At 37.1% G+C, this 26,867-nt stretch overlaps 1 protein-coding gene across 1 annotated transcript in view; it reads left to right on the top strand.

Moving 5' to 3' along the window:
• The window catches only part of MEOX2 (mesenchyme homeobox 2), a 52,921-nt gene extending 27,428 nt beyond the window's left edge, over positions 1-25,493 (top strand). Inside the window, exons 2-3 of the mRNA XM_059818481.1 lie at positions 11,189-11,361; positions 24,181-25,493. Of these exons, the coding sequence (XP_059674464.1) occupies positions 11,189-11,361; positions 24,181-24,405 (398 nt within the window). The 3' untranslated portion in view covers positions 24,406-25,493. The remainder of the gene's footprint in view (positions 1-11,188; positions 11,362-24,180) is intronic.
• Positions 25,494-26,867: the final 1,374 nt, after the last annotated feature.

The following is a 26,867-nucleotide window of genomic DNA, read 5'->3' as shown; positions in this document are numbered from 1 at the left end:
ACAAGCACCATTTTTATAGGGCTGTGCTGTACCGGAGCATGCTCAGTCCAGCATCTACAATAAATCCAAGCCCTAGTGACATTTGCTCTACTGACTGGAGTCACTAGGGACTGCAGAAAGGAAGGGAGATTCAAGTCATGCTGGCTGGACATTTTAAATAACCAGGCAGCAAGCAGATGAACCCTAAAAGTGCTGAGTTGCTAAGGAGCTCTCAGCAGAAGAGCAGGTGAGAGAGGGAATGAGACTGTTCAGTACTTACCTTTACATCTGCCTCGTGACACTTTGCCTCACAACAGACGACTGTGATCGGATGCATCAGCTTTTGTTTTGTATCCACAGAAACTATCAGCCAGTCTATCACAGGGATGGCTGTGCTAAGCGGACGGTCCCTCATTCGTAGGCGTCCCTTTTGCCTCAAGATCCTCAGCGGGGATGCGAGAGGCCCATATTCGGGGTGGTTATCAATGGGTAAAAAAGACTGGAAAAGCTCCTTTCTTGGCATTAAGGTTTTTCAAAGCTGTGCAATTTTAAAATAAGATACCCTGGATAAAAATAGTATAGCGTCCAATAATCTTACTTAATTGGGCGGAAACTCAGTGACTGAGTAGTTTAAAATTAGATGGAATGAAGTTTTATATTGAAAGAGTAACGCCCCAGAGCTCGTGTCTAACTACTATAACTCATTTTGTTGGAAAGCTGCAGACCTTTATTCCACTTCTTAATATACCTCTTGAATTTTTGCCATTTCGGAGCTTCTACATACTCTTTTTCAGCGCTGCCAGACAGAGTTCAGGAGGCATTTTTTTGAGGTTCAGAGGGGGATTTTTCTAATTCCGCCTCCTCACCCCATTAGCACTGGCAAATGCAGCGTTCATTGCTGTTGCATGAAGTCCAGCCCTGGAACTGCTAGTTACTGGTATATATGCTGGGATTTCACTGTTGCTGCAAGACTCTGCTTTTTAGAGTACACTCCAACATCCTCCAGTAGGTGTGCTAATAATGTTATTGCTCTTTTTTCCCCTATTTCTGTGATCTGATAATCTCAAGTATTGCCTCTACTCTTACTGCAGAGCATCCAACCCTAGATTATATGGATGGGAAGCAGAGCGAAGAAATAAACCAGCAATTTTCACTTCTTAGAAAGATGGAGTTCAACACTTTCAGAGTGAAAAGGGGATGATGTTTTACCTCCAGCCTGCCAACCATTACTGGAGGTGACAACCGATCACAACAGAGAATGTGGGGACTGATGTGGGTTGTTTTACGAAAGAATTAAATAACTTTCGTATTTGTTTTTGGTGTTATTTTTAGGATGGAGAAAAAAGCTATACCAACCCAACTCGTAGCTTTCATTGTAATGAATGTTTCTTAATTTCTTATCCCAGTAGAGGTAGGTATTTAAAATAAGCTTTGTTTAAAAGAGCAAAACAAATACATGTAAAACATATATAGGATTTATTATGCTTTGACATGCACTGTCAGACTATTTCCCTAGCACATTACCAGGAAGGCCTTTCTTCTCCAGCTTATATGCAGCAAGTTGTGTGAGGTGAATGATGGAAGAGTCAGGCCATATTATTTAACATTTGTATGCCAAATGGCCTCTCTTACTTGGGAACATAAAAGTTTCTACTTTTGTATTAGTATAGTGATCACAGAAAGACTTTCCATTACTGAAAAGGAGTTGGAAATGAAGCTGGGGACAAAATGACCTTTTGGTTTGACTGTGGACTTGTGGTTTGATTATTGGATGCTTTTGGGTTTTCAGGGATTCTTTTCTTTTTTTCCTTTTTTTCTAAATATATCTGTTCTCAAAGTGCTCACTTGGGACCTAAGCTTTATGTAAACACTGACATGTTTGCAAAATCAGGCCCTTACTACTGTACTTTCTCTGTCCAAATTTAAAATTAAGACTATGTAAAGAATATCAACTACTTTGGAAGTAGGAGTCCATTTTAGACAATGAATGGAGGCTTAGACCTCTTTGTTATTTTAACTATAGTCTCTCTGTTACAGACATATATAAAAGGGGGACAGTACAAGTATGGCATAAAAGTTTGCCGTCTCAAAAGCTATACTTGAACCAGTAGTTGAAGTGACATCCCCTCTCAGATATATAGTAAATATCTTCTTGCACTCTAATCTTAAAATAATAGGAAGTACTCCAAAGAATTATGTTGCAGCTTTTTGCTCCCATAGAAGTTGAAGGTTTTTTTTTTATTGCACCCTGCCAAAGCTTTCCATTATGAGTCACAAACTTTAACTGTACAAGTTTGATTGATAGCAATCAAGAAAAATTATTCATCAAAAAGCTCTCCTAGACTGTAAAATTAAAATAGATTTAGCAGAAAAATTAAACCTGTGCTGTTAGTTAGATTTTATTTCTTTTACAGATTTATTTCTTTTATCCAATATACTATTTAGAGCGCTATTTTGGGTTTTCTGTTTAATTACGTGAGCATTTTTCCATCCCCTAACAATTGTACTATAGTTTGAAAAAGGAAATTGTGTTAGCTTCAAACATGACAAATCCATTGGGTGTTTTTAATGGATTCTGCCATTTATGATAATCATTTGAGAAAACACAAAGAAAGGAAAATGTTGCACGCCTCTAAGTAGGAGAACTTGTAAGTCAAAAACAGCTGACAGTCAGGACTTCTAAAGTAGTCATTAGGAGGTTTTCCATCTAGTATTAACAGATAGTAATAGTTTTAAGTGAAAGTTGGTCTGAAAACCAATGGTATAAATAGTTTAAACATCTGAAAAATTTTATTTTATAACACTTTTTATTTTGGTTTCCCCTGAAAGACAGGTAATTCCATTTAATTGCATGTGGGAAAGTACTTTCCGCTGTTTTTCCATTTTTATAGTTAGTTATAATTCAGCACAATGTTGTAAAGTAAACTGTGAATGAAATAGTAGAATACACCCAGAACAGCAACCCTGTTTGGTAGGAGAGCGTGCATGTGTGTGTGTTTTTCTGTTCTTAAAAGAAGTCTGGATATCTACTAAGGTATGTTATGAGCACAGCTGGGCCTGTTGGTTTCATTTTAATGCTTTCTGAGGGATAATAAGATTTACAAAACATGTCACTAAAACATATGCAGGCATATACATTTGCACAGAAATCTATGATATTTCTTAAAGACCCAGACAGGGATTACATTTGTGCCTCATGCTGAAAGCTGTAATGCCACACTAGCTGAGCCATGTCTAACAGGGGCAGCCACCAAGGCAGGGAATGACCATGTGAAATTGCTTGTGAGGACCACGACACTCATCAGGACTGTGAAATGGAAGGTGATTTGTGATCCTGCAATTCTGCAAGGTGCTACATACAGTGCAGAGCCCAGTTACGAATGTTCCAAAAGGACAGGTTTTAGAAAGAGTAAAAACATTTGAGGCAGATTGATTGGGAAAAAAAAAAAAGGGAGAAAAGGCACACTAACAGGATTAAGCAGAAATATTGGATGTTAGATTTGCTCCAGACACTGTTTTTTTCTGTCACATGTTCAACATATATAAAATTTTCACTACATCATTAAGGAGTTCCAAAGAAATCTGTTCCATGATGAATGGAAAAAAAAAAATTAGCCAGTATAACAAATGTGGAAGAATTACACTGAAAAATACCCCTGTGAAATGGCTTCCTGTTTCCTGTAGCAGCAAAATAATTCTTAGAAAGAGTTAAAGTCGAATTGTTGGTACTCATTTATATTTTCCTTTGTGTAACTGTATCCTGAAGACCTGCTTTGGAAAGATGGGTGAGTAAGGCAATATGTAGCCCTAAAGAAACTCCAACTGTATTAAACTTCTGTAAGTGTTTCAACTTTTATTGCTAAGTATGGAAAACTAAAAGCCTGGATTCTTTGGCTTATGTGCAAACTATTTATTTTTTTGTTCAGACAGGAGCTCATGCAATTGCAATAAAATTTTTTTGAAAAGCAAACTTAGAAGTCAGCAAGATTTTGACTGTAAGTTCTGCATGTATATTTTGAGAAAATATATACGTAGGAGCCTAAGAAAATACTTTTCATTAATCAACTCAAGACTTCTCATGATCATACACAAAGTAAGCTGGGACTTAAAATTGGATTAAAATTGGCTCTGACACCCTTGTGATGGAGAAGCGATTCCACTGAAATTCTTGAGCTTGCCCCAGCTTGCCCACTGTAATCTGGGGAAGAACTTGGCCTAACCTTAGAAACTGGCCCAAATGGCACATTCTTTTCTAGGCCATTTGCTCTAGTGAAGTACATATTGTGGCACAGTGATGTGGTCTGTTACAAGATCTACAAGAATTACTATAGATTCTGGCTTTTACTTTCTTTTAATGTAACGTCTTGTGTGTCAGGAGTGGGGGCAATGGCACTGTCTATAGCACATCAGGTAAGGAAGAAAAAGCATAAGGCTATACACTTGGTGAAGTCTGGAAATTACACCTTGATTTCAGCAACCTTGGGATAAAGTGACTACAGTGACTATGCGTAAAAATATTGAAGTCTATTTGTATATGGGTAAAACACAGCGATTGGTTATTAGAAGGGTATTTGGAAATTCACAATGAAGATTTATTGTAATGGTATCTGAAAACGAAATAGTTGAGATCTTTACGTGGAGTGACCAAGTTTGTAACACCTCATTAAAAGTGTTTTACTCGCAGATTCAAAGAATAATATCCACAAGGTCTGAAATTTCTAAGCAGCAGAATTATAAGCAAGAGCTGACTGCCATTTGGGAAGCAGACATCACTAGTCTTGCAGTGGAATGTGCTGCTGCTTTAAATGCAAGGAACTTTGAATGTAAATTTGAAAACACATAAAACTCATGGCCATTTATATAAAGAAGTTAATCTGGCTTTACAGAGAAAAAAATAATATAACTATTTTCATGCTATTTAAATTCTGGATAGCACATGCAGGATACATACCAGTATAATTTCTCTATTTATTTCTTAGCAGCAAGTCACTGCAATGTATTTTGCCATTCCTTAGCCTCTTCTCTGTTTTTGCTGGTAATATCTTAAACTAAATATTTAGTATTTTATGTCATATGAAGTGGAGCAATCTCAACTATATTCTAACTGTGACAAAGAGGCAGATCTACATGTACTTGTGAGAAAGCATCTCCTCAAAAAGCTCATTGACCAAAAGGATTAAATCATCCAGAGTGCATTCTTTATCAATAAAATATTTTAGGTTTTTTCTTTTTTCAGACAGGAATTAAATATGGCCTTTTGTTAAACCTGAATCCCAGAACACTACCTATGTTGGCTGCTCTAGTATTTTTGGCGGGACAACAGTCTCCATGCTTCACAAAGCTAAAATAGAAACTACAACCCACCATTTTAGGGAGATAAGTCTTGTTGAGAGGCGATTATCTGTGTGTCATATGCTCTTTTCTCTTCTTAAGCAGCCACTTTCCTACAGTTTGTAGTGCTCTAGATCTTCTATGTACCATATTTGCAGAAAAAAAATCTATTTTTCTAAGTATTTTTATACAATAAAGTAGGGCCAAAAGGAGTATTTTAATGCCTCCTTGGAGTTCTGATACAGCTGCTGTCCAGGGAAGGGCTTTCATTGGACCGATGATGATGACTGAAGCACGCACAGTGTTTGGGGTGGGTTTGGTCGCTCTTCACTTTTATTCTGCTTCCTTTGGGTAGGAAAGAGCCTCTGTGGGAGATGTCTAGGAGGTGAGACCCAAGGGAAGGAAGATTATATTAACTCCTGTCTCAAGACTCCACTTGGATGTCTTTGTTCCAAGAGGCTTCTGCACAGAAAATTTCTTGGTTTAACTTTGCAGGTTAACTCTTACTCAGGAGGACTCACTGCTAATCTGTGGGGAGATGGTGCTAACAGCTCTCACCTTCATTTAATGAAGCTCTTCTACGTGAAAACAAATTATAAAAATGGTTCAGTAAATAGGCAAACAATCACCACATGTATGTTATTCGATGCTGCATGTAGGAGATGTATCTCCAGGACTCCAAATGGGAACTGGAAGTCCCACTGGATAAAGTCCTATTAAAATGCAGCCTGTAAAGGTTCTTTAAGGAAATCCTTTCTAATATAAGCTGTAATTATACAAACATTTGGAACTGAAAGTAGTGTCTTTCATATGAAGATCTGCTAACTAGTGCAATTATTCATATGAGAGAATTCATATGTTGTCTTCCATATTTGCACGGTTTGAAGGAGTGACATGTACATGCTATATAATTAGATCAATAAGATTACCTGGCAGAAGCACATCTTTTCCAGCATAGGTATCTTCAAGAACCTGCAGCATTAGCTATCACAGTGTTATGAATCAGTGTTTCTGATACTGCAGTATAATTCCTAGACTTGTACTTTCAGGAGGCAGTAATAACAAAAAACGTTGGCAGCAACAACTAGTAGGTAATGGTTAGGATGGTATATAGTGTGTTTCAGAATACCCACAGGTTGTGCTGTGCCAGTTCATGGGTTTTTTGGGAGTGGATATGAGGCTGTTTTAAATTGTAAATTGTCACAGACTGGGTTAGAAAGCACTAAGTCAATATGCAACCATATTTTGCATATTTTTGAAAGTTTGCTTTTATTAGAAAGAAAAGGATTAATGTAATTTTGACATCGTACTTGTGCTACTGTGCAGCTTTGCCCATTTGCACATGCAGAGTTGTGAATTATGGAAATGATGATGCTGTTTGTTCCAGTTTTCAGAAAAGATTCTCTAAATACATTTAATGAATTGCAGCTCCAGAAATACTTTTTATGACATTCTCAAAAAAGGCACTCAGATTGAATATGTTCAGTGATTTGGAACCATACTTTTAACTGAGCAAAATCTTCGAAGAATATTATTTAAATTACTTTAAAGAGAAAAAACAAAAATAGATTAATTAAGTCTGCAGCATTTGGTTGCATAGTCTTACCTGGTGCAAATAAGACTAGGTGCATTGAAGTAAGCATAACTATCTAGTTTTGTATAGCCCAGGAGTTAACTATTTTTTTTGGTAGAAAGATTATACTCAAAAGTAAGGAGTGAGGATTTAAATTAGTATCCTGCAAAGCAATGGACAATGTTTTGGACACAGGGTAAGTTTATATATGAATTCTGAGCAACTTTGAGATGAAAATAGAAAAAAATGTCATGGAAAAACTGCATAGTATTCTCTATTAAATGTCAAAAATGTTTGAATGTGACTATTTCTGGGTAAATCTTGTTCTCACACGTAGTTGCTGACAAAACAATAGGAACCATATGGAGACCTTTATGCCAGCTCCTTGCTTGTGTCTCAGTGAACTATTTCATTTTGTCAGAAAATATAATTAACTATAAAGCATCAGAAACAATTAGATTAGGCAATTCAGCTGTATACCAGTATGTACTTCTGACCATTAAAAAATATAGTTGTCCTCTCCATAATATCCCTTTGCAACTGAAATAATAGTACAAAGTTGCTTATTTTCTTCATATGTGTATTTCAGATTAATGATATTTTGCAAGATTATTGCTCTGATACTAAAATACTTCCCCTTAAGTACGTATTGCCAATATCTTGAAGGAAAAAAAAGAAGTATTTTGCATTGAATCACATATCATTGTTGTGTCCCACTGATGTTTAGAAGCTCTAAAGCTTTTGTTTACATGTTAGTGATTTAAATAAATGTAGAGGAATTAAGACTGAAAGAAATGCTCTTTCAGGCCACATTAAATCACTCAGAAGTAACAAGCTTTTTGCATTTATTACTTTGTATAGATTGCTTCATAGTTAAGTAAATAACCATGTAGTAGTTGTTCTCTGCAAACACTTCAACAACATTTAGAGGAAGGCATACAATTAAGAACATTTAATTTAGCCAACTTCACTAGAAATTTATAGTGAAATAAATTTAGAAATAGGTTGTTCATGGTAGAGGCTTTCTGAGAATAAGTGTTAGAAGATGTGAGTGAAAGTTGAAAACCTGGACATTGAATAACAACTCTAGGGGCGAAATTCCAATGGTCTTTTTGTCACAAATCATTAGTGGTTATTGTCACTACTCACTGTCAGTATAGATATCAGGATCTGATCTGAAAACCCTCTGCAACTGCTAATAGAGCACAACCAATCTGACTTATTTTTGAAAATTCTTGTCCTGGATATTCCATTGCAGGTATTAATTGAAAGTTCATTTCTGTCTGAGAAATGAAGGTACGTCAGCCGTTGAACTAATCCAAGAAAAAATAGCAGGTGCTTCTTGCACATTTTCCTTGTGATTCTGACCCTATCAAGCAGATCTTTGTATCACAGATATTCTGACCAGTCTCTTTTCCCTATTCTGTGACCAGTCCTTTTTTTCCTATGCTTGCATAAAAAGCAAAAATACCAAAATGACCACTTTTAATATGCTACACATAGGAGTTAGATCCTGTCTTTGCTTGGTGTGCTTCATCACTCAATGATGTAGAAAGAAGGAAATAGGAACTCTGGTGGAACAACAGAAAAGTTGGGATTAATGGTAATCCTTTCCTTAGAGTAAAGCAGAAGTAACTTTTGAGGGTGGGGAATAGTGCAATTAGTAATGATATTTTCTAAAAAAAATTGAGCTATTATTAAACTCAGGAAAAATCTAAGCCTCCAAGAATCTGTGGAACAGTCATTTATAGCTTTGAATGCCTTTCCAAATGGTACCTTCTACATCAGTTACCAACAAGCATTTTTGTCTAATAGGAGATATTAAAGGTGCTGCCTGGAGTTTTTGAAAACGGATAAAAACAATTCTGAGAAAGAGGTATGACCTGCATCCCTCAAAGCAGTGTTTAACTGCCTACATTACTTGACATCCAAAGAACTAAGGTTTGCAAGAGAGACACTGGTAAGATACTAATACTTGCCTATAGGCTACATCTTCTGAGAGTGTGCCCGAATTTGTCTGGGAGAAGGTGGAAGACAGACAATATAGATTGCTGTATTTTACATCAAGTGGTTTGTACCATCTGTATATATTTTATGTGTGCCTTTTGAGAGGCAAGGAGTGTAACTTAGATCCCCCTAGGCTTTGTTCTCTGCCTCTACACCTACCATTTGGCACAAGATGTAGCCAGTAGACGAAAACTAAGGTTGTTGGGACTTTTTTCTTGCCTTAGTTGCAACAGCTGCAAAACAGATGTAGACATGAGTTCTGCCAAAAATCTCTTCCAAGTCTCCCACCCATTTTCCACCAAAGAGAAGCTAGTCAGGTGATATGAACAGAGACCTGAAGGTCAGAAAGAGATGGGAGCTCCCAATCCTGGCTCTATAGACTGTTAAAAAGAAACAATCAGAAAACCTAGACTTACTGCTTTGGAAATTAGAACAACAAAAATTTCTAAAATTACTATTCCAAGTAGTATGAGATCAATAGGAAATAAAAGGCAATCTGTACACGAACCACAGCAACACTGCAGCAGACAAAGTCAGATGACAGCAAGAGTTCATAACTGGTGTTCACCTAACTGGGATCCATCTAAGTCTCAGACTAAGTTCAGGTCATCTACATTGTATTTGGACCTTATGATGAGGCAGCAGATGAGGAAATTTCAAGGAAGAAAAGAAATGTGCATGTTCCTGCAACGGAAAAACATGGAGAGAAGTTATAGTGACTCTAGTTTGCCAGCTAATATGAAGGAAGAAATGTGAACTTCTAGGTTTAAGGTGGTTTTGATCTGTCAAGTTTTCTGTGTTGCGTTTGGATAATGGACCTTGGCCCCACACTCTAGTCAATGGGTGTGCTATCTGGTGGGGTCCTATCCTAGAAAATCCCTACTCCAGTTGCGGCTGAACAGCTCCCAAACCCACTCAACAACGTTGGTAGGTACCCTCAGTCATACCCACCAGCAGTATAACCACAAACCACAAAGCAAAGTTCTGTGTGTCATGTCAGCAAAAATTAAGAGGTTTGGTGATTTGAATCCATTAGCTTTAAAGCATTGTAAATTAGTGACTATAGCACTGAGTCAAACATCAATAGTTCTCATTAAAAAAAGAAAAAAAAGTTCTCCTCCAAGCAACAGAGTAACTGACAAAAAGTGTAAACATAGATAGTTGACTGTAGTTTTGAAACCAGACCCACTGGCCAGTTGGACAGTCTCAGGCATGTCGATGATTCATCTGACACAGAGTCCCAGGGAGTGATTTCTTGCAGGCCTGTTCATTTGGATGTTGATGCAGGTTTCTATTTAAATCAGCAGCTGAAGTGTGAATGTATCTGTGACATTTTTAAGACGGTTCATGAGGCCAGAATTTGACTAATGATGCTCCTACTGATCTCCTGCTAATTTTGGATTTATAGGTGTTGTATCATACCCAAACTTATAAATGTCCAGCCTTTTTTTTTTTCTTTCCACTCTCTCTTTCTCTGTTTTCTGTGTTTTTTTTTTTCTTTTTTGAACAGTTTGATCTCTTTTCATTTATTTAAACAGACTTCACTGACAGCAACAGAGTTCAATAGTTTGGCTCAGGACCAAATGTACCTGTTTCTGAGAGTAAAAGGAATGAGGAGGGTGGTAATGAAACTTTCAGCAAAGCTCCTCTGATTGTGGCCAAAGTATTCCTTACGTAATGAGCTGTAGTGGTAGCAAATTTCCTATACTGATATCAGCTGTGGCATAACCTCCCTACCTGCACCTTGGCATGAGTGGAGGAGATCCCATTATCACATGGAACATGCTCACGGATTTCTTTTTGATGTGTGTTAATTTCCTAGGCATTGTCTGTTACCTTTCCCTGAAAGTGTAACTGGACTAAACCTTGAACTGTGTTCTTTAAAATACAGCTTTGGTTTAAAGTATTAGCGAAATGATAGGAGAGAGATATTCTTAAGTATTACTCATTAAGACACTAGTCAAATTATACACAGCCTGTACTGGTTCAAAGCACTGAGAGTGGGAAGGAGTTGAAGCTTTGCAGAAATTCTACCGAGAACTGTTAGGAAATGAAACACTGCAATGTTTTAAGCTAAAGTTTGACATGAGCGAATGGAAGCAGCAGCTCACGTCTGTCAGAATTACTGCTGCTTTCCTGATTTACAGTGAAGAATCCACAGGTATGAAAGCAAGGGTGTATTTCTGAGAGAAGAAAGGTTAAAGAATGTAACTTAAGCACGTTGTTATCTTTGGGCTTGTTTCCTATTCAGCTGTACACTTGTCATTACTTCCATTTTTCATCTTTTGTTTTTTTCAGATTCCCAAGAAGGAAACTACAAGTCAGAGGTCAACAGTAAACCCAGGAAGGAAAGGACAGCTTTCACCAAGGAGCAAATCAGAGAGCTAGAAGCAGAATTTGCTCATCATAACTATTTGACGAGGCTGAGGCGATATGAGATAGCAGTAAACCTTGACCTCACTGAAAGACAGGTACTGTTGCAAAATAACGGACTTCAAATACTTGCCCAATATTTACCAGTGGTTAGTAGCTCCTCACAGTAGAGGTCTTGTTTATGTTACTAAGAGATACGTTGATATATCAGATTGAATGTTTATAGCAAAATGATATACATTTATTATGTCTCTGCTATGCAAGTAATTTATATTTTCGTATGCACCAGCTACGGATTAGTTTCATCTAGTAGGCAGAGATGGAAGATAAAAGCATGAGTAATATATCTGTTAAACTAGTCACATCTCTTCCAATCTGTCCACACTGATGTGGCTGAAGAAGTGGTAAGTCCCAAATACTGCATATGCATAAGCAGTTGATTTGCTTGCATGCAACAAATACGAGCATCTTGTTTTAGTCTATTAAATATATGCAGTTGCCATTTGTCCAGAGTTTCTGAACATCCTGTTTCCAGATGGCAGCAAGAATGGGAACACCAGCAAAACTGGAATACAGGCATTTTTAACCACTTTATCTTACCCTGCGCTGTGAAAGCAGAGGAGACGATGGAATTTCTTATCACTGTTATTGGTTTCCTGCTCACCAAACCCTGGTCCAGGAAACACTTCTGCACGTGCTCAAGTTTCATCATGCATGTTGTCACATTGATTTCTAATGGAAATATTCATGTTAAGCATGTACTGAAGTGTTTCAGGATCTCATCCCAACACACTTAATAGGTAGTCAAGTCACATTTCAAATAATAATTACATCAACATACACATTTAAAAAATGTGTCTTAGTAAAGATATTTAGAATACTAGACTGAAGTACACCAAATCTGATGAAATATTACCTACAGTTTTATCATTAACATTGAAAACTTTTTGCCCACTGATAGACAGTCATCCTTTCTTCAGGAATCAATATTAGATTGAGGGATTGCTTTAGATACAGTCAGTAAGATGATGATATATTCAAGGGAAGGTATCAAAATAGTGCCACAATTTGTGAACTCTAGATACGAGAAATTTTGCAATTTTCTTCAATTTCATTAACACCTGCTAGAAGTAGACATCTCGGTGAAAATCCTGCCTTTTCTATACATAGGAACACACATTTACTCACACAAGCAAATGAAACAATTTTTTTCTTTGAAGACTTGTAGAGAATGGCTGTCCCTTCCAGTTTGTCAAGAAGAAGCCAGTGATTTTCTTGTTTGACTTGAACACATTGCCAGGTTCCACTGGGGTCATTTTCAGTTACTTAAATATGTTTGTTATATTTTTAAAGCACACCATTTTGTATCAAACAATCGATAAAATTTTGCCTTTTTCATTTCCACTGACCAAGGTAAGCCAAGACAATTGGATTAACTTCTACACCTGATTTTGACAGCTAAGGGTAGGAGGAATAAATTCTTGTCTCAGTGACAAAGATAGAGTCGGTGTGGAACTGAGCAACGATACATACATTTTAAAAAATATACGCTGGCCAATTTGATAGGAATCAGTCAGTTGAATTCAGAAAACATATCCCCATATTTAATAATGGTGAATTTGGCCTGGAATTTAACTATTCTTCCTGATAAATTCTTTATTCTTTTCTTCATCAAGATCAAGTTGAGTTGTACAACTAAATGAAGAGACGGTTCACTATCCTAAAGGAAATAGTTAAACTAAAAGCATTTAACAAACTGAAAACGGACAGATAAATATTGAATATTGCCTCTGGAGGAGAAAAGGCAGCCTGTGCTACACAAGTGCAGAGAATACATTTAAGTCATGGGAGCACTTGCTGTTTTCCAGCTACCACATAATGTTGGTTCTAAGCATTCTGCTGATAATTGTGATAATTTCTATAGAATTATAATTAGTCTATCTAATTATGTAATTTAATTCTTCTCTGCTTCCCCAGACTATCACAGAGTGACAACTGAGCTGCTAAAGATAACTCCCTTCCTTCCTTCCTTCCTGCTTTCCTGCCTTCCTTCCTGCCTTCTTGCTTAAAGCCACCCTTGCTTAGAAAAGGAAAGCATTAAGATTCTTAGCTCGAGAAAGTCCAGTTCTGTATCTTGCCACAATAGAATCATCTGAGAGAAAAAAAATAATGATAGCATAAAAACTGTATTGTTAATCGAAAACAAAAAGAAAACTGAGAGGAAATTCTGGACATATTTTTCAGTTTCTGAATCATACTAAGCCAAGTAATAATGTCACTTCCAATGTTGTCAATTAGAAATGTCTCTTTATTAAATCATATATATTGCTTTGATGGAAAAATGGTGTAAATAGGCATGGAATTGAGTGTGGGTTTCCATGGTATATGGCAGCCTTCAGAAGCTGAATGCAGTAAATCAAAAGGCTTGACTCTTCTTGCATACTTGTTTTACATCAGTATTCCTTCAGTGACTTAAAAAAAAAAAACTCCAGGGTGAATCTGGTGTGACACTAATATTTCTTTTTCTTCCAGTTAAGAGACTGAACTCATATTCAGGACCTGTCTTTTCATCATTAGCAGAATGAATGATTATTCTTGAGTGCAATAACAGCACTTATTTGTTTACTTACTACTGTTATTACTTTCTTTTACTAGCTGTCCCAACAGAGGAGATCATACTTGATACCTCTTTTAAACAGATGCAACAAAACCAGTCCTTTCTCTAAAATTATTATAAATGAATTAAAATATATTGACGGGATTCCAAAAAAACCCCCGCTCTCTAGTGAGGCAGCATTTTTAGAAAATTGCTATTTCTGGAACAGTTTTCCTTTACTATTTTTCCCCCAAAGGCTGCATTGCAGAAAATGGTACCTGATAGGCAGTAGTTCCTTTGTTTGAAATAAGTGAACACACAAGTGATAAACACGAACTCATTACAGGCTGTAGACTTATTTGTGTTGGAAGTTCTCTTCATCTCTCATGAAACACTGAATTTGCACACAGAGAATTGAAACTTGCTTCAGATAATACAATGACAAAAACCAGCAGTGGGTATCGGGTGAACTAACGTACCTGCTCAGAAAATAGGTTTGAGAGCAGACCTAACCCTGATGAACTGAATTGTTTAGCATAATTGTTTTTACTAGGTTTTTAAAAAATGATGAGCATCATATTATTCAGAGGGTAGAAGAACAAAAAATAATCTAGGGAAAGTATTGTTGGGTCATCCTAAAGTTACAACTTTCAGTTATTTCCCAAGATGTGAGATAAATCATGGAGCCTATTATTTTAAGAAAGCTCTATCTTCCTCTTGACTATAGTGATAATTTCAACCATATGCCGCAGCTTAAAAGAGGCACTGACCAACTAACACTTCATAATTACCTTTCTGGCATTTAAACAAGCTGTAGAAAAAACATATGTCTGACCATATTTAAAAAGCTATATAAGGGTATTAAAGTTTTCTACAGTCATCAAAGTAAGGCTCCATTTGACTTTTGAAACAACTTACAAGATCAGTTCAAACATAAATGACTCATGGAAGGCCATTTCATGAAAATAATAATGAAAAAAACCCCTCACAACATATGGATCAGGAGAAGGAAGTAATCCTATCATTCCCTAAAAAGGAAACTGGAGTTACAAGACAGGAGGATGACATGAAATAAGTGCCTCAACTGCCTAGATATTAAGAGTGCACTTTGAGAGCATTATAAGCACATCTGGTGGTAGGATGGCTCTATTATGGTATTGTAAGAATTCCAGCAGTATAGGTACATATAATTCCTGCTCCATCTCTTATAGAGTGCACTCACAATCCCTGCTCAGCCAGCAGTTAATAATTTTCAGCTGGCAGGCCTCTATTACATTTTGAAGAGCCAGTTAGACAAAAACTATCTTAGCTCCCTAGATATTTGTAACCTTGACAAGTGCATTCTTGGCTTTTTTGTACATCCAGATAAACTTGGAGAAGGTTCCATGCAAACTTTTTAATATCTCGCTGTGGGATGAGGAGAGGAAGCAGCTGCAGTGGGGTATCAGAGGCGTGGCAAAATGGACATTTTTATGGAGTTGGTCCTGCCAAATACAGAAAGGGTAGGAGATCTTTCCACCTCGCAAGGTCTTTTTGCGTGGAGCTAATCAAAAGAGTAATGTTGCAGTTCTGCAGGCTAGCTAAGGTTACCGGAATAAACAGTCCAAATATGTAATGCTTCTGTTTGCCAACATAAACGGAAAATCCCACCTAGTCAGATTAAGTTCTGCTGATGGCAATGAGAAGGTTTATTTCTTCTTAATTTTAATTTCCAGCACCCACCCACAAGCCACCAATCTTTTATAAAAGGCCTGAAACCATTGATTTTTCATAGACAAAGGACAAAATTTTGGCAAAATGAAGAATGCTTTTGCATCTGTGTTTGGCTTCCATGTATGTGGTACCAACATGGGATGAGTGACAAAGGAAGAAGCTTTGTAATGCCTTTTTCTACCCGAAAGAGAAGCAAGAAGCATTATTATTTAAATGCATTTGGACAATGTTGGTATAGTATCATAACCCACACTGTACCACTGCATTGTTATGACTATATGAATAATAAATGAAGTTTTCCATTAGAAAAGTTTCCTCCAGATCCGGCTGCCTCAATCCTTCATCACAAGTGACTTCATTAAAATCCTTTTCATCATCGAAAGCTCAGGGGAGGCACTTTTTAGATGTGACTGGTAAGGTAAGAGTAGCTCCCCCTAGTCACCCATGTGAGAAACCAGGGTGTTCAATGATGTCCCTCAATTAGGTGTTTGTTCTGAACAACCTCTGGAAGAGTAAATGGCTCTCCATGCATCACACAACATGACTAGTTTCTTACTTTAGGAAGCTAGATTTCTAAGGTTAAGTGGTGAAATTATTCCCCTGTATACTTTCAAACAGACTCTAACAATGGATTGATAGGACAAGCTTGACCATATCTGTCTGATTTATTGTGTGCTGTCACATCTTCTCTGAAAGGCAGCTGCTCATTCCAAGCTTGTTGAGCCCTCTCTATACACTCTATAATAATGAGCCTGTGTGGCTTGAAATCCTTTGGAGTGTTTGTTTTATTTAAAGTAACACTCCTAATAAAATAAAACTCATTAATACTTTTATGTTTGTCTTGAGCAATATAAATACCAGCGGTAAGAGTTACTGTGCTAACTCAGTTTGTTCTTTCTTAGGAAAGAATGCTCCTGGCAAACTTAATTATAACTCATGCATAATTTTGATTTGTATGATAATTCTTTTTAACAAAGTACATGGCAAAACTTCAAACAGCATATTTACTTGTGCAGTATTGATTGAATTCGAACAAGCAATTCCATGTGCAAAGATTCAAGTGCCTAAAGCTGTTGTGAATGGACCCTACACCTGCAGAGAAATCCCATGAGGTTCTAGGTGGGGAAAAACCTCTGTCTGTGCCAAGCAGCATATGCAATATAGACAGATATATTAGCAGCTCATACGGCTGCTTTTACAAAGTGAGTAAGGCTCTGCTGTCCCCTATCCCTACCCTTTCTTAGACACAAGTCGAGAGACTTGCAGCATCTTCTGTTGCCTGTTTAAGGAGGTAGGAGCTTTTTAGGTTTGTCATTTATGATTATTTTGAAAAACAGAGAAAAGAAATCAGTGGGGAACAAATGGTATTGGAGAGGTACAAATGAACATGTACAATAAAGGAGATTTTTTTTATATGCAGGGCATTGAAAAATGTAGAGTCTTCTTGGTTTCACTAGTTTCTTCTCCTCAAGGCAGACTCTGCTGAAAACAGCTGCAGCTTCTTGAGGCTTACTAGCTTTAAAAGTGGATGTTGATTTGAGGCTAGCTTACCATCAAATGACTCAGGACTGGCTCGTTTTGGAAGGCAAAAAGGCCCCTCCAGATTTGAAGTCATAAACTGTGGAACTGTTTTAAGTGAATACAAATGAGGGTGCTTCTTACTTGGGCAAGGAGATGGCTTCCATAGCCATAGAGCTCTAGAAGATTGTCATGGGCCGGTAGTCAGAGGTTGCTTTCTGCTGAGTCCCGCTTCTTGACATTTGCCTTTCTTCATACTAAATTAGTAGCAGAAAAAAGCATCAACATACTCAGCCAAAAGCCAGTCTTGATTACCCACTACCTTTTAACTTTCACACTCAGTTGACCTGTGCAAAATGGGTGCAGAATGATGTATTTTAGAATTTTTTTCTCATTAAATCAAATGCCCTACATGTGAGTAATTCGTGTAGGTAAATGCCTATACAAAGAGTCAAAGTTTAGCTAAAGGCAATCTTTCCCACAAATTAGTTTTCCACCATGTGTTCCTTTTGTAGATTTCTATATAAATGCAAAGAAATTGGATGAAGGTAGACACTTAAAAAGATATAATATAGGAGAATGTGGTCGAGGGAGTTCTAGCAGCAGCCCCACAGATTGCCTTTCTTTACCTCTGGACAAAAGAGACTAATTTTATAAAAAGTACTCTCTTAGATTATGTACAACAAGACAGTAGGAGGAAAGAACCTGAAATAGTGTGTCCCATTCTGCTTAAGGTATGTTAACCCTGAAGCCTAGTTAAGAAAGGTTTTGAATAGGGAGGGTTAGCTGTTTGATCATGAAATCAATTTTGAAAATCACTGGTCAAGAAGGAGGCAGTTCTTTGGATGGAGTAGAGGGAGGTAAACTGAGTGCTCTCAAAGACTTCTGAAGCTGGAATGAAATACTCCTATCACTGCTCTCCTCGGAAATATAATGTCTATTCCATTCCTGTCTAAATGTGGGAGGTAGAAAGGAGAATGTATCACCTAAGCAGTACCCAAACCTCAACTGACTTTTATGTAATGAAAAACCAGAACTCCCTCCTACACCTTCCTGGGTGCCAAAAGCTCCAGCTGTCCTTTGTGCACCTGCCAAAACCTCCCCTTTTTCTCAACAGCTGCTGCAAAGTACTTGTGCACATTCAGTGCAAAGTCCTGTAACATAACACGGAGCAGATTGCTTTAAATCAGTGAGCAGGTGACTTAAGCAATTTTAATCAGGAGGTTCTGGTACCACTCATTAATTTCCAAAGAAAAGTTAATTTTCTCCAATTGAGCTATTTTTAAGAGGGTTTTTTTGGAATAGAGATTGGAATTCCTTTAAATCATAGAAGGAAGAAAATAAGTTTAATTAAGTAAAACTACCTTAACTTACTCTCTGACTACCATTTCTGGAAATATTTTAAACTAATAGATTTGATTCTTCCAACCCTTATATTTATTCATAGTCTAGAACAGGAAAAGAAACTTTCCTGGTTTTACATTCCTATTTGCTTTTATAAGTTTTTTGAATAAATTATCATGAAAATACTATATATATGCAAAAAAGGTAAATTTCAGCTGTATAACACCAGCGATTTCTGTGAAGTTCAGGAGTTTTAAAGAGAGTCAAACTTGGCAGTGTAAGTGTACTATCTAAAAATAACAGGAACGTTTTCAGAGCCAAAGAAAGTTGAGAAGTAAATTTTTCAATTTTTTTTATTTTGAAAAGTCAGGGTTATTTTTTGTTATCCATATGGTTGTCTGCATTAGAGGAAAGTAAACTGACAGATTAAAAAATAAATAATAAAAGAAAATGGACAATGGCTGACCAGGGGCAGAATGCCTAAAAGTCTTGGTGATGTGGTCTTCCTGACACATCATTTAGGTATAATAAAACATGGAATTTAGGATACTGACTTCAAAGACTCATACTTCGAAATATGCATCCCTTATAGCAAAATAACAGTTTCAATTGGCACAGTGCTCTTGTTTCTAATTTTTAAGGTTTGCGAGATATCAGGCCTCAAATTTTAATCTTGTTTGGGACTCATGCCACTAAAACCTGGAATAGAAAACCTAAATTTAGGAAAGGATCTTTCATTTCATAAAAAAGCTTTTCTAAAGATAAATGTCTTTTTTTCCTAAAAGAAGAAAGACAGCAGACGGTGCAACTAAGGTAGTTTGAATTCAGTCATGCTTTCATTTTTCAGACAAGAATGTCTTTATTAAGAAATACTCATTAATTACGGAAGGTATCTGTTTAGTTTTTCTCCATAAGTACAGAATGCTAAAATCCCATGTCGAAAGGAAGTATCTGCATTTTACAGAGCATGGCAGAAGTCAACTATTCTTAATGTAACTGAAAACTATTCTCAATGTGACTGAAGAGCTCTGTTGAAGAAAGAGTATTAAATCAGAAGTTTAGGTGATAGATGCTCATTTGGATGCGTTATGTCCACATCACGAAGTTCTATTAAAGACGTACATGCAAGACAGCAGTTGATGTAGCCCTTAAGCCTACTAAGGACCTATATAACATAAGTATATAATGATTACTTTTGTAATGTAGACACTAACAATGTCAACCCCCTTGTTTTGAATGTCCTCCCGTGATTCCTACAGAGTAGACCTTAAAACAAACTGGTCACAGAAAAAACATTTCTTTTGTACATCAGGAGATGCGCAATGTGAAATCATTTACTTGTATCTTAAGTAACAGTCCAATCATCAGATGTGGAGATGCAGATGCTAAACAACTTGTTGACTAAGGGAAAATAAACTGTGCTTTCGTGCCAGTAAGCAGATGTGCTCAATAGACTGGCTCATAAGTGCTGATTTAGAAACAGCTGTTAATGCTACCATCATCTTTAATACAGTTCATTTCCCTCCACTTCCTTTGTTTTCCGTACATACATATGCTTGCTCTATACAGTTAAGTTGTGCTAGTCAGAGGGTGGAGAAAAGGGAGTGCATTTTAATAAATAATAGGCCATCAGGACCTGATTCTGGGAGGTCACTCTCAGCTAACTTAGTCTTGAAAAACAGCATAAAAAGGTTCATAAAACCTACAGTATCACGTTTGTCATAGTAGCTCTTTAAACTACTTTAAAAGGATATAAATGCAAATGGCACAACCTAGTTCTTTTACTGGAAAAAAGTTCAAGAGTTTTTCACGTTCACTTCAGTAAGTGCTTTTTCTCTCTCCTTTATTTTTATTTTAATTTTTCTTTATTTTTCTTTCAGTCATCCTCTCCTTTCTCTCACTCTTGGTCTTTCTCTCTTTCTTTCGTTCTCTCTCCTCTTTCTTTCTCCTCTCTCCTTTTTGTTTCTCAGGGTGTTTTGTTCTGATGCACGTTTTGTGCAACACCTGTAAGTTTCAAATGAGTAGTGCATTTGAAAAACACAGGTTTCCAAGAATCCAGATAAACTGACACTCTGAAGTACTTCACACAAAGTTTGCTTCACTTCCTTCCCATTACTGAAATACGGATGGATCACATATCAGTAACAGCTATACCCTCCATAACTGACTTTACATCTCCAAAGGAAGTTCAGAATTCCAGTATCTGAATTTGATCTCTAGAGGAAATAACAAGTGAAGGATCAGTCTCATATTATTAGCACATGAGCATTAAAGACTTCATCCAGAGTCCGTTGAACTCGATGGAAAAGCTCACACTGACATTAGTGTACTTTGGATCAGGTCAAAAGTGGATTTCAGTACTTTCTAATGCAGGACATTATATAAAAAATACCTAACGTATTCCCTCATATAAGGGTCCCTCTGTACATTAACGCACCAAAGACATCAAAATAAATGCATGGTATTTTCAATAACAAACTTCACTATAATTGATTTCTGGTTTTTGAAAATAATCTTTGACATACTACATAAAGAAATTTCTTATTTGATATTCTCTGAGTAAATCAGATGCAGATTATTTGAAGTCATTAATAAAAAAGCCTAAAGCTTTTTTTTTACCTTTTCTTTTTCTTTTTTAAATTGTTGTTATTTTCGCTTTATGGGAAGCCTGACAGGCTGTATGCCAGTCAGTAGTGTATATTCTCCTATGGGAGCACCGGGGTTAGGTTACTGTCTTTCCCCTACACTCAAGAGAGTGGACACAGAGGTAGCTGGAGTCCTTTTAGCCCTACTTCCCTTAAATGTCATGTTTCCCAGACAGTCGGTCATGTGCAGACATAGCGTTGAATGCTGGATCCTCTCAGGAATTTATAAATGTGTCTTGTGCTTATTCTTGAAAAGGGAAATCACTGTTCTTTAATTGTTTTGTATCAATTAATACTGACACTGACCTAGAGTCACCCCTGGTGGAGGCATTTCAGGGCATGGTTGGAGAAGCTAGTCTGAGGGTAGATGATCTGAATGAAGAGGTACTCCCCAGCCTGTCCTCAGCTACTCATTACCTGGAAGCTGGTGCCACTCAGTTCTCCTGGGTTTAATGCTCAAGGAGAGAGACTGCTCTCAACTGTGGTTTTGTGAAGTGACCTGAATTATAAAAAGCAGCAGCAACAAAATATTGTAAGAACAAATGGAAACCAAAAAAGAATAATTTATTGAATTGGAGTAAAAAAAGTCAAGTGAGAGTTTAGCTCTTTCTGTGAGAGGAGAACAGAAATGAGCACCTACATCAGGAGCCGGGCAGCAATCACTGCTCACGTCTGTCCCAGCCAGAACAGCTTCTGACAATGACAGTAGGAGTATTAGCTTCAGTTTCTCAAGTATCCAAAAATGAAATGGATGCATCTGGAAGGTGGTTTGCCTGGGTCTCTCCTGTTCCAGTAAGTTAAAGTGAGTTGAATCCAGGTCATGCATTGAAATTTTTGCTTCAACTGCATCGCTGTTATGTTTGTTGAAACAACTTTTTGTGTACGTTATTTTGTTTTAGGCTTTTAATGCTGTGACTTATTCCACAAATTTTCAAGGACATAAAGATATCTGGAGAATTGCTTAGCTCTTTTAAACATCACTCCAAGCCTGTCACTTCTTATCAAATAAAATTCTCTGCTCCCTTATTTCAGAAGAAAAGTGATAATATTCTATGGTACCGGGTTGAATCCAAAGTCTATTATTTTTGATGTTTAGATTATGACTGCAGTTGCATCTACTGCACTGTCTAGCACCAGTATAGTAGTGTCTTTTATACGAGAAACTTCATTGTCTTAAAAAGCCAAAAATAAACAAAATGACATCTTAACTTCCCCCAGAAAGCTGACAATGCTGTACTAATGCTGTACACTTTTGAAGACACTGTTTCTATGGTCACCTCTGATATGTGACCCGAGTATCACAATTCCCAACATCACAGCAGCCAGTAATAAATACCTTCCCCTTAACACGAATTTCATTTTACAAGCCAGATTCTTTGGCTCTGATGAGTTGACTATAGGAAAGGATGTGCTGTGTTTTGGAGCTCTTAACTAACCTGCAATCATTTTGCTCTGTTCCCAAGTGATTGGCTTTAACAGCTCACATTGGCTTTAACAGGAATATAGAGTATAAAAAAATAATTGTGCCTCTCTTCATTCCCACATATGTACATACAGATAGTGACGTTAACTATCAGTTCAATTGTAGTAAAATTCTAGTGTAAAATTCAAAGTGATAGTAAAGGTTAAACTGCTATGTTTCCTGGATGTAGAAGACAGATTCAGCAAAACAGCATTTTTGTGGCTCTATTACTCATGTTGTACAATATGTCCTGCTGTGCCTGTTCCTTGCTGTTTCTTTTAAAACTCTGAAACACATTCTGCTAAATGCAGCAGAGGATACACTGACATTGCAAGCTTTCTTGCTTTCTTTCCAAGTGAAATGTTGCAGATATTGTTTATTTTTCTGTGGAACCTTCATGTGAAGAGCTGCACAGACACACATGCACGGGATTTTTTAGCAACATTAACTCTAAATGGATCAAACCCAACAATATTCTATTCATACTGTTTTCAGTGACAATATTTTAAGTTGATTTGAAATTAGCCTTTAATCTGGTCTAATATATTTGACAGATGTTACGATAATATTTTTTTTTCTTTTCTTTTGGCTATTGAAAATATTCCTTGTGGTTTGCAGTGCTGGTACTTTAGAACTGTGCAAATAATGTAGGTTTACTCCCCCCCCCCCCCTTCTATACAGAGAAGGGGAGGAGGGGAAATGAGTTTCAGCTGGAGTGAAATCTTGGGGTTTAATGTAACTTAAATACAGATACATTTTTAACATTCCATGCTATGAATTTTTTTTCCATTCTCATCTGAAATTATTTTTTGATTTTGACTCAAATTTATAAATGCCTTGCCTTCTGGCTTTGGGGGTATTTATTTGTCTGAAAAATTTGACCAGGGTCTATGGCTAAATGTAGTAGAATCGAGCATCAGGCAACTAGAATAATTCAAATACATCTGTGAAATAGACAGGGAAGTTGTAAGTTTTGATGGTAAGAAAAGCTCTTTCAGATACTTCAGCAAGTTAAAAAAAAAAAAAAAAAGAGCTTTTAAAATGCTCCACCTGAAACTTACCACCAGTTTACAGAAACAAATGGGCAGAAAGCAGTCCAAACTTTTCAGTGCAAGTTCCTTTCCAAAGTAAATACCCTTCTTTGAAGGGTAATTAATAGCACTATAAGCAGCAGGGGCAGCAGTATGGGTCCCTGCCAGCAGACTGGGCCCTCTGTTACACGAGAGGTAGGTTCTTCTGCACAGTCCCTTGATGGGTACCATTTTGCCTCTGTTTCTGTGTATTTTGCCTGTGAAATGGCATTAATACGTTTTTCAAGAGTATTTTAAAGTTTTCTAAAGGACGCTGAGATCTTCCTGCGGCGCTATCTGCTGCAGATAGCCCCGCTGCCTTTGTGCGGTAACCCCTTTCCCTCCTTTGCCGTCATTATCCTCACATCCCAGGGTTCACGCCCTATCCAAAACTGGATCGCCTGCTCCTCAGGGAAGGCTGGCTAAGCTTTTTACCATACAGACAGAAAGGCAGCATGTTGCACGTTAAAAAAAAGAAAAAACTTAAGTGCTGTGCTACAGCTAGAAAGATCATTATTACCTTCAATGACCCTACCTTTACTTTCCTGTTTTGTCTTTCTTCCGTGAAGGTAAAAGTTTGGTTCCAGAACAGACGAATGAAGTGGAAGCGGGTAAAAGGGGGCCAGCAAGGGGCAGCAGCCCGGGAGAAGGAACTGGTGAATGTGAAAAAGGGCACGCTGCTCCCCTCCGAGCTCTCCGGCATTGGCGCAGCAGGTCTCCAGCACACGGGGGACTCACTAGCGAACGACGACAGCCACGACAGTGATCACAGCTCTGAGCACGCACACTTATGATACACAGAGAGTGTCCCAGCTCCGTTCTCAGGAAAGATGCTTTGCTGGCAAGCCTTACACAGGCATCGTTTACGTATGCAAGTGACTCCGGCAGTGATTTTTAAAGTTGTTACGGAAAATTCAGGCTTATTGTGTCTGCTTTTCTTGATTTTTAGATGGTTTACACTAAGTGCCATGTCTTAAAGGTGCCTCAAGAGTGGAGAAGTGGAAGACAAACTTACTTTGAACATTCCAGATTTGTTTGTCATGTTTATGACAGCGGGCAGGTATTTTTGCTTTAGCTTGCACTGAAAATTACATTGCTCTCAACAGACGTTATATTCTGAAAACCACAGTGCCACAAAATCACTATCTAGTGGATAAGAAATGTATTTTAACTCTGTATATATTTACCTTACAGCATTTTCCTGTCTTCACTAATTTTAGCAATGCATTCATATTAGCTGATGGCAATATTCACTCATGACAGTAAATGGCTTTTTGTCTCTTTATTTTTGTTTTGTTTTTCCAAAGACATACAATACATGCAGATACTTTTGTTCAATTAGAGAACAATACAACAGTGTCTGCTAGGACACGTCCTTGTATGACAGACAAAACAAACCTTATGTTGCATTTACTATCAACTGCTGCTAATAGGGTATTATTAAACTTACCTAGCTCCTCAATTCTTCTTATCTTATAACTGCAAAAAATGATTTTTAGGATCATAAGGATAGTCCAGTAACCTGCCAAAAAGTGTCATGTTCCACTCATGCTTGGTGGAAACTTCCCAAAGGATTATTCATTTCTACTTTGTCATAATTGAGTACATTGATAAATACTGACACTCTGCAGAAATGTTGTTGCTTCATCTTCAGTTTAAAAATAACAGCAGATAAGCTGAAAGTTATTATCAACTGTTTATGTTGGTAGAAATCAAAATATGAAGGTAACTCAGTATTGTGTCCCATATATAAAATCAAGACACAATTTCTGTTATAAGCTTTTGTGTACATACAGGCAAATACCAAACCCCAAAATTTAATGCAAACCATTGATTGTACTTTGTAAAGAAATATGTTTAATAAATAATCCTTTTTAAATAATTCTGGTCTCTCTACAGTGATTTCATAGGATACTTAAAGTGGGTTTTGTAAAAGTCCTAAACAGCTCTGCCTTTTTGGTGTCTTTCGGAACTTAGTCTGTCTGTGGACAACACAAAGCTATGTTTTCAAATTTAGGCTTTTAATCTTGGATAAACCTTCTACCTTGATCCATTTGGGAAACTCTTTCCTTTAGCAGGAAAAAGGCATCTAGCAGCTAACGAGGTCTTCAGCCAAAAACAACAAGAGTATGTTCAACCATTTTTCCAGATTTAGGGCAAATATAAAGGGTTATTTTGTTGGACCTCGTTGAAATGGATGAAAGGGAATAAATATCAGGAAGGGATGCATACTTATATTATGATGCCTTTGTTCAATAAAGCTGTTCAGAAGGAAAAAACAAAATGTCTCCAAAAAATTCAGAGATGAATTGGACTGGGTAGTGTGATAGATGGAGCTGAGTGAAAGAAAGAGTGAGCAAGAAATGTGCATACCCTAGTAAATACTTGTGAGCATTCATTGACGCTCTGCTATGTGGAGCAGTAGGGCATCATAAAAGTTAAATGCGATCAAGAACTCCATGTCTGTTTTCCAAATCTGTTCCACTGTAGGTTTGATCTTTCTTGCGCATTAATTGTTGTCACGATCATTTTAGTTTAAAATATTCAAGCAATGGGTAATTAATTTCTTTAAAGACTTCAGAGCATTTTATTGATTCCAGCAGTTAAGGGGGTTTGCATTTGTTTCTCAGTTCTTTTTCAAATGCCTTTGTCATACAAAATTGCTGAGAACAGGAGTAGGATAGAGAAGTAAGCCAACTACTTGTGAATACTTGATATTTTTGATTTCATGGCTGGATGGGAAAGTTGTTTTGGGTGGTGGTGGGGATTATCAAAACAGGAAAGAAACCCCAGTGATTCAGACTAAAGCTTTTTGTTCTTGGCTGTTTTTTTCTCCCTCTTAAGCGAAATATAGCTAAATTTCAAAATGAAAAATTAGAATGAAAAGTTGAAAAAAAGCATCTTGAATTTTCAAATAACACTTTCTAACAACAGAGATTTAGTCAAATGTAATGTGACTTGTTTTGCTAGTAAAGAGGGGAGAGAAGATTATTGTCTTTCAAATACTGTGTTTGCCAAAAATGCCTTTTCAGGTTTGCAGAATTGTTTGTTGCTGTCTTTCATAAAAAGATTAAGACTGAATCTGAAAAAGGACCAGCCAAGTTTGAGCTGACATTTTACAAAACAAATGGAAGTGCATTATTTACGTTACCTGAAATGCACTAGCAATGTGTTCCTAGCCCAAGGCATTTTGAGAGGTGTATTATTGTTAGCGGCACAGAGATTTGACTGGGATACTTGCAGTGGAGGAGCAGCC

Source organism: Gavia stellata, chromosome 6 (genome assembly GCF_030936135.1).
Source record: "Gavia stellata isolate bGavSte3 chromosome 6, bGavSte3.hap2, whole genome shotgun sequence".
Classification (NCBI taxonomy): domain Eukaryota; kingdom Metazoa; phylum Chordata; class Aves; order Gaviiformes; family Gaviidae; genus Gavia; species Gavia stellata.
The sequence above is the reverse complement of the archived record's forward strand: the minus strand, read 5'-3'. Positions and strand labels throughout refer to the sequence as shown.